Source organism: Megalobrama amblycephala, linkage group LG3 (assembly GCF_018812025.1).
Source record: "Megalobrama amblycephala isolate DHTTF-2021 linkage group LG3, ASM1881202v1, whole genome shotgun sequence".
In the NCBI taxonomy this organism is placed as follows: Eukaryota; Metazoa; Chordata; class Actinopteri; order Cypriniformes; family Xenocyprididae; genus Megalobrama; species Megalobrama amblycephala.
Window position 1 is genome coordinate 18,043,972 of NC_063046.1, and position 19,268 is coordinate 18,063,239.

General features: G+C 37.0%; 1 protein-coding gene across 1 annotated transcript in view; it reads right to left on the reverse strand.

Annotated features, from left to right (window-relative positions):
- igdcc4 (immunoglobulin superfamily, DCC subclass, member 4) overlaps nt 1–18,396 on the reverse strand; it is a 97,833-nt gene extending 79,437 nt beyond the window's left edge. Inside the window, exon 1 of the mRNA XM_048184379.1 lies at nt 17,713–18,396. Within this exon, the coding sequence (XP_048040336.1) occupies nt 17,713–17,779 (67 nt within the window). The 5' untranslated portion in view covers nt 17,780–18,396. The remainder of the gene's footprint in view (nt 1–17,712) is intronic.
- Between the last annotated feature and the right edge of the window lie 872 nt (nt 18,397–19,268).

Genomic DNA, 19,268 nt, shown 5'->3' on the forward strand with positions numbered 1-19,268 from the left:
AAAAGCATATTAAAAACACCACATAGACAAATAAACAACATTAAAAGCTTGAATTTCACCACAGGGGGACTTTAAGTACAAAAAAGTAAAACCAACTTTCTTTCTGGCTGTGGCAGTTCTGGCATCCATGGCCAAAACAAAGTTCCTTTGGAATGGACACGTTATATTCTCAGACCATGAACGGAGAATGACTCACTCGCTAGACTTTGCACATCCTGCAGCTGTGCCACTGCCATGTGAACCATTGCAACTGGACTCAAAATGCAGTAAACCATGATGTCCATTACCACTTATACGCATTTAAGTTTTGGGTCAGAAAGATGTGAGAAATTAATACTTTTATTCAGCTAGTAAGCATTAAATTGATCAAAAATGACAATAAACACATTTATAAGGTTTATAAATGCTGTTCTTTTGAACTTTTTATCAATCAAAGACAATGTGGTTTCTTGACCACCAAATCAGCATATTAGAATGATTTCGGAGGCATTATGTAACACTGAAGACTGAAGTTTTCTGAAAATGCAGCTTTGTCATCATTAGAACAAATGACTTAAAATTGATTAAAATAGAAAACAGTTATTTTAAATTGTATAAATGCACATAAATAAATGCAGCCTTGGCAAGCATAAGAGACTTCTTTCAAAAACTTTCAAAAATCTTACTGACCCCAAACTTTTTCACAGTAGTGTACACACAACACACATTAATGTTAGTTTTTGAGGCAAAAAAATTATTGCTTTAGTCCATCTGAAATAGAACCTTTAAAGTGCAAGTAAATACCCTTCAAGTCTGTCTGAAAATCTAAAAGGGCAAAGTGAAAACATCTATAATCAATGGCAAAAGCATTTCCATTGTCACAGGTGCTATCTGTATGATAAGAGGTAACAGTCACGACAGTTACGGAAGCTTCAGCTCTACCTCTTTATCTGTAAACCACAGACACACATACAAAAGTTCTAACATGATATGTATTGATGTTATCTGTCTCTGAATATAAAATTCTGGGAATTCTGCTTAGGGAAACTCAGTGCAGCCAGATCAAAAGCAAAGGAGCAGAGCATAAGACAGGTAACACTAAGGCTAGGAAATAGTACGAGATTTATATTATAACTGAAAGAAAAGGAATCTGATAACTGAGTCTCAAAAAGTAAGATGTTGCAGCAGATGCACTAAGATCATTTACACATATGGCATGCTATCTAAAAAAACTCGCATTGCATTCAAGACAATTTATCAGTTCATGGAATGCATTTCTTGGGAATCGAACCTTTGACATTGGCTTTGCTAGCAGCATCCTCCACTATGTAAGCCACAGGTATGCTATACAAAAATACGAAACACTATTTGAACACCTCTTTCCACCAAAAACCAAGTCACATATGCAAACAAATGACAGACAGAGACTTTTTTTTAAGGAATTTCTGTAATTTCTTTTAACCAACTGCTCATATAGTGAATGTATGAAGTTGTTTTCTCTCACAGTTCACACATATAGTAACTCACAGATGTAAAGTAGTCCATCATAGAAACATGTTAAACTAACATTTGGCAACCTGAAAATGGCAAAATACTTCTTGACTCCGTTTTGAATATATTATTTTATAAATTTAAGACTACCAACCTTTTTGTTTTCCGTTTTGCTTATACTGTCTTTCTTTTTTTTTTTTTTTTTTTTAAATGCCAATTGGTTTGATAATTAGAAGTTTTATAGTTAGGCTATATAATGGATATGGCATTTTAAGTGTGACTTAAAGTGTTAGTTCACCCAAAAATGAAATTTCTGTCATTAATTACTCACCCTCATGTTGTTCCACACCCATAAGACCTTTGTTCATCTTCAGAACACAAGTTAGAGGTGCCAAAGAACATGTTTTCAAAAGATGTAATATAAGTCTTAAGTGTCCCCTGAATGTGTCTGAAGTTTCAGCTCAAAATACCCCATAGTTTTTTTTTTGTTTTTTTTTTTAACTGCCTATCATTATAAATGCGCTGATTCAGGGTACGCGGCCGCTTTAAATCTCGTGCTCCTCACCCCAAGAGCTCGTGCTTGCCTTAAACACCATAAAGTTCACACAGCTAATATAACCCTCAAAATGGACCTTTACAAAGTGTTCGTCATGCAACATGTCTAATCGCGTAAGCATAGTATTTATTTGGATGTTTACATTTGATTCTGAATGAGTTTGATAGGTGCTCCGTGGCTAAAGCTAACATTACACACTGTTGGAGAGATTTATAAAGAATGAAGTTGTGTTTATGAATTATACAGACTGCAAGTGTTTAAAAAAATGAAAATAACGACAGTCTTGTCTCCGTGAATACAGTAAGAAACGATGGTAACTTTAACCACATTTAACAGTAGCTACATTAGCAACATGCTAACGAAACATTTAGAAAGACAATTTACAAACATCACTAAAAATATCATGATATCAATGATCATGTCAGTTATTATTGCTCCATCTGCCATTTTTCGCTATTGTCCTTGCTTGCTTACCTAGTCTGATGATTCAGCTGTGCACATCCAGACGTTAATACTGCCTGCCCTTGTGTAATGCCTTGAACATGGGCTGGCATATGCAAATATTGGGGGCGTACATATTAATGATCCCGACTGTTACGTAACAGTCGGTGTTATGTTAAGATTCGCCTGTTCCTCTGAGGTCTTTTAAACAAATGAGATTTATATAAGGAGGAGGAAACAATGGAGTTTGAGACTCACTGTATGTCATTTCCATGTACTGAACTCTTGTTATTCAACTATGCCGAGGTAAATTCAATTTTTGAATCTAGGGCACTTTTAAGATATTTTTGATGAAATCCAATAGTTTTTTTTAATCCTCAATAGAAAGCAATGAAATTGCCACATTCAATGTCCAGAAAGGTAGTAAAGCCATTGTTAAAATAGCCCATGTGACTACAGTGGTTCAAACTTAAAGGGTTAGTTCACCAAAAAATGACACGCTCCGAAGCTTCCTGAAGCAGTGTTTTGAAATTGGCCATCACTAAATAAGTCATTATTTTGTTTTTTTGGCACACCAAAAATATTCTTGTTGCTTTATAATATTAACATGTTACCACTGTACTCACATTAACTGATTTAAACATGTTTTTAGTACATTAATGGATCTAGAGAGAGGAAATGTCATTGCTGGCTATGGAGGCCTCACTGAGTCATCGGATTTAATCAAAAATATCTTAATTTGTGTTCCGAAGATTAACGAAGGTCTTACGGGTGTGGAACGACATGAGGGTGAGTAATTAATGACAGAAATATCATTTTTGGGTGAACTAACCCTTTAAGCGTCCAAATACATTTTGGGCCACTGTATAGTGTACAGAATATGTGTGTATTATTTGTATTCTTTGTAGATCTTGCAAATGCTTTGGCGATACACTGTACCTTTTCATATCAATATAGCACCTTTGAGTTGACTTGAAATATTGAGCTGTCCTGTTGTATGCTCACTCTTGCTTCGGTATCAGGGTGAGTAATAAATGACATTATTTTCATTTTTGGGTGAACTAACCCTTTAATGTTATGAAACGTCAAGAATGCTTTTTGTGCGCAAAAACAAAACAAAAATAACTACTTTAGTCAACAAATTTGTTGAGTTAAAAAAAAAGGGGCCAGACAAATCCAAATTAAACCCTGCAGCTCGTGACGACACATTGATGTCCCAAGACATGAAACAATCGTTTTTTGCGATAAACCAAACAGTATTTATATCATTTTTTTTTTTACCTCTAATACAACACAATGTCCATTGTTTTAACAATGTTTTACTACTTTTCTGGACCTTGAATGTGGTAATTTTCGTTGCTTTCTATTGAGGATAAAAAAAACTCTTGGATTTCATCAAAAATATCTTAACTTGTGTTCTGAAGATTAACAAAGGACTTACGGGTGTGGAACGACATGAGGGGAAGTAATTAATGACAGAATTCTGATTTTTGGGTGAACTAACCCTTTAAGTGTCCAAATACATTTTGGGACCACTGTATAGTGTACAGAATATGTGTGTTTTATTTGTATTCTTTGTAGATCTTGCAAATGCTTTGGCGATACACTGTACCTTTTCATATCAATATAGCACCTTTGAGTTGACTTGAAACGTTGAGCTGTCCTGTTGTATGCTCACTCCTGCTTATGCTCAAAATAACAGTACTGTCTTTTTATAGACTTTCAAGAGAGTCTCCCAGTCCACAACACTATAATAGTGGGGTCCCCAGATGGCCCAATCCTGGCACAGGTCTGGTTAAAGACCACATTTATTTACACATAACAGTCAATACTAAAAGCAGGAATTTAAATAGCTCAGTTGGAGTCTTTGACGCATTTACAATTACTTTTTCTCCTCTGTGAATTAATTGTGATTTTCTTTTGACAAGGCAATTACTGCAGTCTTTTGACAACATTTTAAGGGGAAATTCAAGACAAAGGCACTAAGACAGACAGCCAATTGCCAAGCTGAAAAACATTAAATCATGTACTGAAAGCAAAACACCTGGTGAACCGGCAAGGTTATAAACCTTTCATGAATCTGCTCTTGTTAATTATCTTCACAGCCTCTTTGTGTGTCAAGAATTTTATAACAGTAAGTATCTGACATGTTTAATACGTCTGCATTGAAGAAAAAAAAAAAATACACCCTTGTAAATATGGGTGCTTGCATCCACAATCTAAATTGTCCTTAGTGATAAATGGCTCCCCTTCCTAAGGCATGCCTCCCCACCCCACTATGAGCCCTCCTTTGTGTTCACGTGACCAAGTGGACAGCAGCACGGAATGGAAGGAATGTGATCGGATGACTGTTTACCCAACCAGCGTCATGAGGAATAGACCCCGCTTCACACACTCGCTCACACATGCACGCACCGACACATACATTAACATGCCACTTTTTTCTCATAAAACACACAGCAGAATGACTTCAGTTCTACACAGTATATATATATATATATATATATATATATATATATATATATATATATATATATATATATATATATATATATATATATATATATATATATATAGGCTGATGAAGGCTGGTGTGTCATCAGTCATAATACATGACAAAATATGGCAGTTATGTTGCTGTAAGTAAAAAAAAAAAAAAAAAATGACATATATATATATATATATATATATATATATATATATATATATATATATATATATATATATATGTCATTTTTTTTTTTTTTTAATAAATAAATATATAAATAAATATTTTTTTTACTTACAGCAACATAACTGCCATATTTTGTCATGTATTATGACTGATGACACACCAGCCTTCATCAATAAATATCATCATTTTGGACCAAACATTTTCTTTCCCAAGATTAATTCAGAGAATATTGTCCACCCATTGAAACTATCATTTACTGAACAGCAGTGACAATCTTCTTTCTGCTTCAGCAAATGTATAGAGCATACACAAAACCCAGTGGATCACGACCTCCTTTCACTGGCTACAAACGTTCACACAATGTGAATCGCTGTAGCCTACATATGGCCTTGAAGCGTTTTTTTTTTTTTTTTTTTTTTTTTTTACTTATGCAACAAAAACAGATACTGGCACAGTTTGGACATTTATATATCAGATGCTTCTTCAAATGTCCATTACACTTGCATGCACCAAAGTAATTTTTTTATTTGGATACAAAAGAGTTGGGATACTTGATTCAGACAAAGTTCTGCTGTGGTCATTCTGAATGGTGTGATAGTAAAAAGAGCAGCTATGCATTAAGCTGCAGAGACTCAAGTGGGAGCTGATGAGTTGCTGAAAAAAGCATTGTGGATGTTGATCACTGTGGGGGAAACATTTCTGGCTACGCTCAACAGCAAGTTGTCCAAAAAAAAAACAAAACAAAAAAAACAAGGGAATTGGATCAAATCTGATTACGAACAGTAGAAACCATTAATAAAAGTTCAACTTTATGTTAAAAATATTCTCCAGGCTCTTGGCTAAGAGGCCCTTGGCAGGGCTTGAATGTTCTTGGCAGTTTGTATGTAAGCAAACAAGTCAATTATCAACTAATAGAGGGAATGCAGTGATGCATTGAAGTTTGACTATATAGTTTGGTCTTGAAATAAAAAAAAAAAAAAAAAAAAAAAAAAAAAAAAAAATCACAAACCTGCTTTCACATAACTTTAAAGGGGTAGTCATTATTTACTCAATCTCATGTCATTTGAAATTGGTATAATGCTCCTTCTTCTGTGCAACAACAACAACAAAGATATGTTTGAAGAATGTTGGTAACCAAGCAGCTTTGGTGACCATTCACTTCCATTTTATTGACAAAAAAATTAGAATATTTTCTTTTGCGTTCAGCAGGAAAAAAAAAAATCATATAGGTTTAGAACGACATTGTTGACAGAATTTAATTTCTCTTTAAGACAGACAAGCAATCACTTTAATGATCATTTAAACAGGTAATACTAATTATTCCAGTTGCTCATGAAACATGTCCATTCTCCCATCGACCCATCCAGTTCCTCCCTTTGTCCTTCTTTTCATCTCCCTTTGACCCATCTGAGGTTCTATCCCTGGTCAAGCCCCATGCTGATAGATTTTGACAGCTGTTATCCAGGTCACAGTATCCCTGGAGTCCATGTGTACAAATGTTGAACTCAAATAGCCATTGCAACACCGAACACAGAGAGCTAAGCACTAGCTTCATATAGATCTGTTTGGGGATTCTTATTGGACTTATTGCAGGTGGTCAAATATTTGATACATTAATGTAACTTTTTTATCCAACAACAACTGAATCACTTTCAGGTCTTACTGCTTAAAACATTAAGTACATTACACAGATCATTGAAGAGATTTGTCAACCTTTCCTAGGGTCAACAACCTGCGGCAGACCTTTGTAAAGACTGACAGGAAGTATGATAATAAATAACTTCCTTGTATGATTTCCTTCTCCTGAAAATTATTCACCTCACCACTGACAAGCAAACCTGGCAAATGCAAAATACAAGGAGGCTTAAAACAACCACCGACACCCAACCAAGAAAAGAAAAGAAAAGAAAAGAAAAGAAAAGAAAAGAAAAGAAAAGAAAAGAAAAGAAAAGAAAAGAAAAGAAAAGAAAAGAAAAGAAAAGAAAAGAAAAGAAAAGAAAAGAAAAGGGCTAGGCTAAATAATATTAATCAACCTGAATCAACTGTCTTACTGTCAAAAGTTAGGCATAAAAGAACAAAGACATACACAATAAACCACAACAGAAAACCATAAAAATAACAAAGAGAATCAAAGAAGAAACTTCTTAACTGAAAGGTGGGCTGCATGACCTCAAGTCACCGTGAAATCAAAATTGTTTATGGAATGTTGCAGTGTTTGTTATAAATTATTTATATGTGTACATTATTTAAAAAAAAAAAAAAAAAAACATGCCCCGCAATGACATCTCTTTTCTGTTGATATGCACACTGGCGCAAGGACTGGGCAATAAGGTTTTCCAACAGCCAGACCAGTTTAAACCAGTTCCCTACAGAAAACTGGCAATTAGCAAAGGACAATGATCCAATCATTTCCTGATGGACAAAATCAAGACTCGCCCTACATTTCCTTCTCATTCAAGAAGCCGTTTCACTCAGATTTACCTCACAGCAAGGAATGAAAGACAATAGCAATTTCATGCCGACTTTAAAGGGCATTCGAACTAACAACAACCTACATCTACAAAGTAGGGCTGCACTATTTATCGCAATTAAATCGCACGCGATTTGGCAAAGGCTGCGATTATTTTATGCGCAGCTTGTCATAGCTGTACGGCTCTGGGATCAATAGTAAATGTTTCTCCATCTGAAAGCCAGAGGGCGCTCTCGCACAGAAACTCTATATAAGCCCAGAAGTAGATAACACGCGTCATTTCACTGTAGCTGAATAAACTGAAGACTGAAACGCTTTGATTGATTGAACATGACTAATAAACACACGACTGCCTTATTCTGTGTAAGAAGCAACATCATCTCACAGATGGAAAATCAACTGTCGAGTGAGTTTGGAGTAAAAACATGTTGTTCCTAGGTGTATATGACTTTCTTGTTTCTGATGAAGACAATCAGAGAAATATTAATAGATATCCTGACGTATCCGAGCTTTATACCCTGCTGCGGGGTAAGTTGTGCCTTTGGGGAGAATACGTAGGGGTAATTTGTGCCAGTCATTTCTGAAGTAAAACAGAACATTTTAATGTTATGAACTGTAATGCTATATGAAAGCAAGACAAATTCAATACAAAATTACTCATTTAAGGTTTATTTAGATATTGTCACCCTATTAAACTGTTGGAATAGGCTAAGTCATATTTTGTAGTTTTTGGGAAAACACAAAAAACTTAAATACACAAAATATGATATTTGTGAATCATTTCAGGCAAAAAGGCTTTGGCAATAGATGCCTGTTGACATACATAGAACGCTGTCTCTCAATTATAAGAATAACATAAGAACACACCACGTTCCAAATTATTATGCAAGTGACGTATCAGTAAGATTTCAGTAGAATAAACATTCAGATTTTAGTTTTTCTAAGAAAATGTTTGTTTGTTTATTTATCCATGTCTTATAACTGGTATCAGTCTCAGACAAAATAATTTGCCAGGTCTATGGAAACCCTACTTAGAGGTTGTTCCACATTATTAAGCAAGTCACAGTTTTCATGCAAAATGGGGAGGAAGAAAGATCTTTCTGATGATGAAAATACCTGTTTGCTGCTCCAACACTGGCTTTTTTTTATAGCTGCCCTTTTAATACAATTAATTTTTTTTGACAGGAACTTTCATTAATAAGCCTTTATCTGACCGAGTTCTGCTGTGCTCTAATCACTCACAAATCTTATGATAATTCGATAATCTCCATTCAGTTTTCACACAATATTAGTTGTTTTCATGCCTTTTGCACAACATTGGACCATTTCATGCTTTTCATCTTCAGAAAGTGCGTTTTATAAGTGTGTGGCATGATGGGTTTTGGTCTAAAATCAAGAATGTCACATAGTTTAACTGCTAAAATGTAAGAGTACAATGTACAATTACAAATTAATAATATGTTGAAAATAATCATACGTGGGGGTGAGTTGTGCCACTGGCACAACTTAACCCAGGCCCTCTGGCACAAATTACCCCGGACCCACAAGTTTGAAAAACTAGCATGATCCAGCAGTTAAGAGCTAACATCATGCTAACTGTTTAGACTCATTGTGTAGCCTGCTAAAGCACTAAAACATGTGTGAAATGTTTACAAACTTGTCTATAATTGTTCAGACACTACAATCAAAAAACCTTGATCATAGAAATTTTACTTTGAAAGGGAAAAAACAGTTTTTTTAGCTAAAATGTGCTTTCCTCTCATGCCATGTGTCTCTCATCTTTGGAGGATGAGTAAAATGGATGGCTTTTCAAAATTATGTGGTTATATGACCAATTTCTTCTATGGTTTTCCAGAAACAATGGGTGAAACTACTTCCCCCTGGCACAAATCACCCCACTCTCCCCTACTGTATGCTACTATAACTACCGCGACTTCAGAAGCGTCTGCTTCAGTCTACATTTTGTGCAGTTATTGAAAATCTCTTCATCCCTCTCAGGGGCATTAAACAATATAAACACTTGTTAAAAAAGAGGGAAAATGAGGTCATGAAGGGATGCTTTAATGGAAGTAATGGCAGAAGTGCTGCAGCAGTACTAGAGAAAGATTACACAGCAGATCTAGTGATGAAGCTGGAAATAAATGCCATGGAGCACAAAAGAGTAACTCTTTCCTTTCTGCAGGACAGGCTGTGTTGCACTGATGTGATGATCAAAACATGGAGAGCCCCCCCTGGACAGAGCACACACTGCAGCACTGAGTCACGGGTTTTGGAGCAGCATGCCTGTGAGACCATGTGACAGTCCCTGTAAAACATGCCCTCTGGCCTCTACACTGCTTCTACCTTTTTTGGTGGTGGTGGTGGAGGTGGAGGGGGTCTTTAAAAAAAGCTGACAACTGTACATTGATTTCTAGGAGAACACTGGAATGTTAGACAACATAATATGGAAAGCAAAACATAAGCTTAATAAGATTTTTAAAGTGGAGAGGTGCAGCCTCATAAGTGCATCAGCGTACCAGTCCTCATCTATTAACCAAGAGTTCACAGATATTTTATGTGATCTTTCTTGTGGAAAAGCAAAGATCTCCGTTTATGAATATGAAGTGGAAAAAAAGAGAGGAATAGATAACTCCAAATCACCCTCACGATTCTCCAGTATCACGTACCACAAGAACACACTTACATATAACAACATTCCTCTTCCTCTTTGTAAACCTGGCACACAGCCTCAGGGAAACCCAGCCTGAATTTGTGGGTACAAATCTTAGTGGACAGGAGGGAAGAAATAGCGATGTTATGTTCATGACTTTCAAAGTCACTGGAAAGATCAACCTGAACTCTCAGACTTACTCGACCACTCCATCTACCTTCTCAAAGTAACGTATTTGCTTACAGCATCTCTTGCGGTGAAACCTGTCAAAATACTGCGCTCCTCTGCACAGCCTGTCCATAATAGAAGTCTCAAAACATCTCTGATCTTCTTCTATTGTTATGATAAACCACAGGTGCTCAAGTCAGCATTTCAGCCGATTTTCTCATTCCAACAACACAATAACAAACCTGTACATTTCAAATGAACCCCGAAGAACCATAACTCAGGTGTGTTTAGTAATAGTTAAGACTATAGGAATGGATTTAGGTCTTTTGGAAAATCTAAAATGTCTTCACCCAGTTTTATCTAGAGATTAGATTTCACAAACTGGATTTACACCTCACTGAAATTCTCAATAATTTTTTCCTCATCAGGAAGGATTATAGGATTTTAGTTTTGAGGGGAGGCGGGGGGTTGGGCTCAGTCCCGACTTCCAACATGAGCTTATGCGTCTCAGCATAACACATCTTGCCTTAAAGGGATATTGGGCAGATTGGGTAGCATTTCATTTTGTGAATGCACTGGAAGATAAAGCGTTCGGAGGCGAGATGGGATGCAAGTCTGTAACAGCTGTGCAGGGTAGACCTTAGAACTAGAACATTGACTGAAGTCCCCTTGTAGTCAATCATTTTATCCCTTGAAACTCATCTTTGATCACCAAAATGACACATTTAAAAATTTTTCCTGTGAAAAAAAATTCTTCATGCCTTAAAATAGCTTGAATATAACTCATTTATTATACAGATTTATGAATATGCTAATTAGCCACGCCTTCACTCACTCGCACGAGCTCAGACGAGATCCACACGGGGAACTTACTGAGGTAAACGCTGCAATGGTATCGCTTTTTTACAACGTCGGACACATAATGGTAATTATATGACTAGCCGTTTGCTTGACTACATTATCAATCAGCAGATTATTTGTTTTGCTAATGTTACACAAACCATGTTCCCGTTTGCAAGTAAGACAGCTGCCTTCTAACAATCAGTAACCATAGAAACACCTTAACGTCAGTGGAAAAAGGCATATAGTTCATCATAACATACATCGTAAACCCGCTGTATTGCCAAATCTACATGACTTTTTTTTAAATCAACAGAAAATATCGGGATATATTCTCTAGTCTAGAAACTCTCCTGCTTCAGAGTGGTCATGGTTAATGATATTCTAAAGCCCGCCGGCACATTGACGTGATTGGTTACAAGGTAGTTTGTGACATCAGAAACACCAGCGATTTCAAACTGTGGGTCTTTTTTTCACTGCAGTTTTAAATAGAAAATACTCAGCAATGGTGCTGACTTATAAATTTGCACATGGTTTGTCTTAAAGCATATTAAAACACCACATAGACATAAACAACATTAAAAACTTGATTTTCACCACAGGGGGACTTTAATATGATGAACATTAAAGTTTATTCATATACTGGTGCAAAGAAAGGTATGTGGTCTATATTGGATTGTTTCTGTCAATCTTAAATCCTCCTCTAGCACAAACCAATACTTATCACAAAATCTTACTAATGTAATTTTTCCAAGGAAAAGGCATCCCTGAGGTCTCTACTCTATTGTTATGAGGAAATAATATTATTATCTTAAATACTGGGACATGGGAGCAAAAAAAAAAAAAAAAACCCTCATAGCCAACAGAGGGAACAGATTGTTACTTCATTAAACAGCAAAGTATAATCTACAGGTCTAGCATGCAAATCAGCAGGGCTCATGCATTTATCGTAATAGTGACAAATACAGATAATAGTGTATGAAGATAAAACTGTACTGTTAAAGGTAGGATAGGCAATGTTTTTCATATAAAATGTTTGTTATACTGTTTTGAAACTCCCTTCACATCCTGATAGCAATCAATAATAGAAGTGGTCTAAATATTAAATGTACATTTATCTTCTGTGGAAGTCTCAGGTCCAAAAAATGTTTGTCCAATCATTACATTCGGTCCGATAGGATGTCCTACCTGCCAATCTATGTATTTCCATACATCCTCCACGCACCCTGCTCGTGCAGATATCACACGTCATCAGTGTGTTCTGTAAGGCTATTCAGAGCTGTAGACAGACAGTCACCAAGTGCCGCAAACAAACAGCAATGACCTTTTATAGTTCCTCCTGAACCAAAACAACAAGCTTATGCTGCTTTCACATCATGTCTTACTTGTTGTAATTAAGAGATGGCAACCCATGATGTTCTACTCGGAGCCATTCACGTCCTCGGACTCGGAACTGTGCATTTCTATAGCAACATTACCAATGGCAAAATGAAGCTGCAGCAGTCACAAGATGCATCCCAATTCAGCCAAGACGCATTAGCGTTTACACGCGTTTCAAATGCATCGCTTGTGATCACTTACATTCGAATTTCGTCAAGACCCTCCCCTCTTATTTCAAGACACATCGCTTTCGGTGCATAAATACTACTTAATGAACAAACCCGTTTTACGTGGCTTATGCAAATTAACCTAATATAATATGTAAGGGATAATGTACATCCAGCCAGTTGTTATCTCAGAATAAACCCAGACAGGGTGATCTTGCATCAGCCTGAAGGGGTTTATTCTGAGATAACAACCAGCTGGATGTACATTATCCCGCTTATTACACGGATACTTTGAATAATTATACACGGCTAAGTGAATAATTATACACAAAATATTGATCTGAGTCTAAATATTTTATTAGCAAAAGCTTACAAAGCTTCAGTGGAGAGAGCAGTTGCTGGCGTGGCAAGTTCAAACTAGACAGACATTTAAGGAATACGGTACAGTCACACCACTTATTAAACAGCATTTCACCACATAAATAATTATGGGGATACGAGATATTGATCTGAGATTAAAATGTTTTAAAATCGTACCCGTTTGTTAAATAATCCAACAGTGTACAAAACAATAGTCGCAAAATGTCAGCAGCTGCATTTGTATGAAACGAGAGAGTCCACAATACTGGATGACATAATTAAATAACTGTACTCAAAATATTGATTTTAATGAGTTGTAATAGTTTATTAGCTCACCAAACGCAAAGCTTAGATAAAGAAAAAACGTTCCTAGCAAGCATATATAGTGCTGCTGACTTAATCCGGATAAGCCTGTGTTATCTGTTTTCAGCGGTTGTTATCGGGGAATAACATATTGCTGGATGGTGTGATTGACCAATCAGAATCAAGTATTCCACAGAGTTGTGTAATATAATATAATGTAATATTATTCTTTTTATGTGCACTAACTCCCGTAAATAAGTTTTTACAAGATGGGATGTCTGACTGGTACAAGGTGGTACAAGTCAAAGCTCTTTAAATTGTTTACGTTCATTATTATTGTAATGTGCTTTGAGACATAAGGTAATTTAACACCCTCTCGTGACGCTTTACAGACTCTGCTCTGGCTGTGAGCGTTCATGTGTTTTGGAGGAAGCTTGGCTTTGGAGACACTCTGAAGGGAGGGTGGGATATTATGCTTTCAAGGTTAGCTTGCTATTAATAATAATAATAATAATAAACTTTATTTTCTATAGCGCCTTTAAAAGTAGCATCTCAAAGCACTTCACAAGAATTAAATAAAATAAAACACAAAACAAACAATACATTAATGAAAGTTAAAGCTGCAGTCCGCGATTTTTCCTCTTTGTCGCCATCTCTCATTTGAAACCTGCAATTGCAGTCATATGCGGAACAGTTATCTGTATGTGCGTTGTGCCTCGGCACAGCTCGTCAGCGCGGATGAATCTAATGCTTGCTGTCAATCACTACACCGGTGTGGATACTGTACTTCAGAATCACAGATTCTACGTCTTGAAAGTATGACCATTATAAGAATTTTCACTGGAAAATATCATCTGAACAAGTAAGTAACATTTCTGCCACTTTTGTTCTGACCAACTGAGGAAAAAGGCATTAGGCCTACAATAAATTGCGCTGCCAATGATGATTAAATCTAACGATCGCTTAGCTCGAATCATGCTAAACCGTGCAAATTATTATTACTGTTATACTTTGTTCTCAAATCGTTAATGTTAACAACATCAGCATTACTATGGCTATGTGTATATTAGCGTTACCTGTAGATTTCAATTTCTGTAGCCACTCCACAGTCCAAAGTCTTTTGCTTTTTGACTACGGGTGAATCTCCAGTTGTCACTGATGATTGTCTTTCTGGATTACAATCCGCCATCAAAATGATAAGTTTAATTATTTCAGCTGCTGTGAGAAAGGGCTATAAATGATCCGCTACCAACATCCTCACGTGATAAAACCGACTAGCCTGGACTCCTTCTTTCTGTTTACAGACGTGACGTAATGACGCACAGACGAACTGCTGCATGCTCAAATTTCCCACGGAAATCCATCATGTCGCTCTTATTATAAAACATTATTACAAGCTTACCGTTGTGAATCGAGACAAGATAAAGAGATAGTTTTGAACACTGGCTGGTTATGTACTTGCTCAAAAATTGATTTTGGATCATTTTTAATCAAAAACAGTTACGGACTGCAGCTTTAAATACAAACCAAAAAAATAAATAAAAATAAAAACATACTATCAAAAAACTTCAAAAAGTAAAAAGAAAAGTATGACCATTACAAAAATAATCAGGTAAAAGCTACCCTAAAAATAAATAAATAAAGGTTTTAGGGGAAGATTAAAAACACTTATTCTGCTAAACACTTATTCTGCTTGCCTAATCTCAGCAGGCAGAGAGTTCCAAAGTTTTGGAGCATTTAAAGAAAAGGCCCCATCACCCATAGATTAGTCTCAGCCATAGACGTCACGCCTACAGACCGTTGGCTGAACATCTGATGCATATGGCACACAAAATGGGAAACACTTCAGCAGTTTCAAAGTCATCATCTGTTAAATTCTAGAGGACTTCCTGGATAATAATAATGAGCGCTTACCAGTATCAAAAGCATGTGAAGTTTGCGGCGCCACTGTTGTAGTAAACTTGCACAACGTTCTTGAATGAATAATTTATTAGATGCATGCCGGTCTGTTATTGTACTTCTCATTTTCACACCCCTAAACATGACGCAGAACAAACAAACTGTGATTCGTTGCTTTACACGTTGGTCGGACGCTGTCTTGGGTGATCCTTGGCCAATGAAAGCTGCAATGAAGACTAACTTGTTATAGTCAATCCGAAATTGCCTACCCTACCTTTAAGGTTAATGTTTCAAAAGAAATCTGTCAAAACAATTCTGGAAGAAAATCACAAGTTGTATTTAGAATTTTCTAATAAATAAATAAATAAATAATATTAAATTTTAAAAAAAAAACTGAAGTACTTTAATGAAAACAAAACCACCCTACAGCAGGTCTGCACAGCGGTCTAGAGCAAGCATTTTTAATGCAATTGATCACTAGTAGGTCCCGCCCCGCTGTAAATAATCTATCCACTACAGCACTGGCACTAAAATCGTTAACGGAGCTCAAAGATGACACAGTGTTTTGACCGCTGTGGTTGCTGTTTATACTTCCCAGTGGACATTGGAGAGACAAGGGCATCGCTGGATGCCAAGAGGTGCCCATGTGTTTCAGTGCACTTCTTTGTTATGTAAATAAGGTGTATAGTCTTTGGATAAGTCGCCCTGACCATTCCCCACCCCTTTTTCCTCCAGCGCCTGTGACTGAATTCAAGTCGCTGATTCCTGCCCGAAGCTCCTGCACTGAGCAGCACTCACCCTTCACGAGCCATAACAACACTCCTACTGCCTTTGATCTCTCCAATTTCATTACATACCATCCAGTGTGATAAATATATGCCATAAAATTACAAAAAAGTGTGGGTGGTCTACACAACAAGCATCAAAGCCTTTTGTAAACTCATAAATTAAATAATGATTTGATTTAAATGTAAGAATAAGCTAGATAATAACAAGCTTGTGCCAGTAATTTTCCGCTTACCCAAGTCACCATCTCTCTATTTTAAAAAAGGGTGCGATTTACACAATGCCTTTCAGCGGGGTCAATTTTGGGGGGTGGGGGTATTTTGGCCCAGTCCCCCTAGTGGGTGACAAAGGCACCACAAGCTACAAAATGCCTATTTATTTTCATGTGTTACCATTTTGGCACACTTAGGGAATGTGGGCAAAAATGCAGAATGCATAAGCAATGTATGTATATGGAGAATATATATATATTTTATGGTTTAAGTTGTAGTACACAGAAATAAAAAAAGTGTAAAGACAATTAAAAGACACTGTGAAGCATAGAAAGAAGACTGCCTTCTCCTCCACCTGACCTGTTCAACTCCCTGTCATCTTGTAATGTGTGAAAGGCACTTTAGTCGTTTAAAAACAACAAACAGAACATCCTACTCGTTTTCTAGTTCAAACTTGTAGTCGTTTGAACTTTTACATATACATTTGTTACAATTTAGTTAAACAATCTGAGGAATTATGACTTAGGCTAATGTGTGCGGTTTCTTAAGTTGTTTTTTTCAGCGTCAAGACAAACATGCTGCTTCAACAAATGGTCATTTTAGCAGATTAGTTTCATATTTTCAACTCAAGGACACTCAGGGTAAATATGTGAGTTAATGGGTTGCAACGTTTAAGTAATTACGTGGACTGATAATATGGATTTTTTAAGGCCCCCTCCCCTCCCTAATTTTGACGTCCATTGGTGGTCTTCTAAATAAGTCCAAATAAGGAATTCAAACAAACCCCTTTAAAGTCAAAAATTTCTTTTACCAGTTTTACTTTTAATTAATGATGACTATGAACCTGTACATTCCGAAACTAGAGCCCCCCCTATTACATATCCGCCCCTCTGAGCAAATATTGCCTTGCCTTTATGTATCTGCATCCATTTGTTTTATTTTTAATATCGTTTCAGTATGCTGTAGGACTACTATTACATCAAATTAACCAAACGGTTATTGAACGCATAATATGTTTTACAAAAGTGAAGTTTGGATGTGACAAAAAAGTTTAATCCACAAATAAATATTGTAGGCTACTTCAGCGTAAATAGGCTGCCTGTTTGCGTAAAGTAAATAAAAAATAAAATAAAAAAAAGGAATAACGTTACGTGAAAAAAGTAAAAGCTCCACAACGCTGCAACAAGCAAGGTGCACGATTTCTCTCTCCAGCCCATCTACTAACATATCCTGACAGATACAAAGAAATACATAGATATAGGCTACGAGACACACACACACAACTTAAAAGACATTGGACGGGGAAACACCGGCTATTAGATTTAGCTTGTATTACCTTGCACGGATAATCCACAGTAACCCAGAGAAAGTAGACAGAAGAACCAGATATTCTCCACCGCCATGTACAGCGTTTGATTTCCAGCAGCGGGGTAAAGCAAGTGTGCTTTATATGACCGCTACAATCTACATGCATATAATGGAATTCGGGGAATAATCTCTTAAGGTATAATTAGTTTCGCGTAATTTCATGTATTTCCCTGTCGCGCGCTCCCCCCACCTATAACATAACGTGGTTGTTTAGTCGGGGAAGAGTCGTCGTGTCTCTCGGCGCCTCATCGCCATGTTGTGTCCAAATGTTAAGTGTGTGAGAGTGTGTTAGCTCTCTTTACACACACACACACACACACACAGTGAGTCCCGCTTTAGGTGTCCACTGGAGCTGCATGAAACGCTGCCAGTATCCTCACACACCCCCTTCCCGTGTACACGGGTGCACGCTAGCTTCTCTGAACGCGCTGCGCCAAATACACGACACAACAATGTAAAATGAACATACACTGATTTATTTAGAGCCTCGTATTTCGCTTGTAGCAGTGAGAAAAACACCCTTATCTAATACGATGTGCTGATATGTTCCTAAGATAGCACTTCCGAGTGTGCTATAAAGTCAGATGTGTTCTAGGCTATTTGCATTAACTGTAATTTCAATATTACACAGGTGATTCCATGTGCCACTATAAATCACAACAGAATCTATCAATCCGATAACATTCACTTGCTCATTGATATGCGAATCATAGATTCACTATAGCTAGTCTGCAACACACACAGCTGGGGTTGCAGGACCCTCTGCCATGACCTTCAAATGGGCTGAGAGAGAATTCTTCTCTCCTGGTGTCTGAGGGGGCGAGAGATCACATGTGCATCCGTGTCATGTGCTCCTACAGCCTGAGGATCCCACTCCGCCTGTCCACTGAGACAGCCATGTGCACGGGACCCCTACTGTCTACACAAACAACTAATGGGGTCAGCTCAATCATAGACTCATAGAACACAGCACCAAGATTCTTTTACAAGTAAACCAATCTATCTATATATCTGAAAGAAGAGAATGTTTATACTCTTCGCACATCACAAAACCAAACACTGAAAGATACCAGGTATTAATGATGTTATCATATACACCAAATGGCAACATTTTGAGGAAGAGGGTCCAGCCTTGTGTATTTACAGAGCATATTAGAGAAAATAATGGGAGATTATTTATTCATTGCCCATGGAAATATGTTTAATGGTAAAGACCTTAATATTTCATAGTGTATGTGTATGTGGATTCTGCCGTGGGCAAGTCATGTTGAGAATGGGCTGAGAAATTTTATCTCTCCCAAGTCCCAACTGCAAAACGAAGGGCTTCCTGGGGGTAACTGTATCCAAACCGCAGAGGGAATGAAACAGATCAAACAACGGGGATGTCCCTCCTGCAGCTGCTGTCTTTCCAAACAGCACCGCTCCTGTAAGCAGAGTGTATTCACTCCGTAAATATCTCCTGCCTCTCTGTGCTGTTGTGACTCTATTGCTCCACTTCCACCACATCAAAGGCACTTTTGTCAT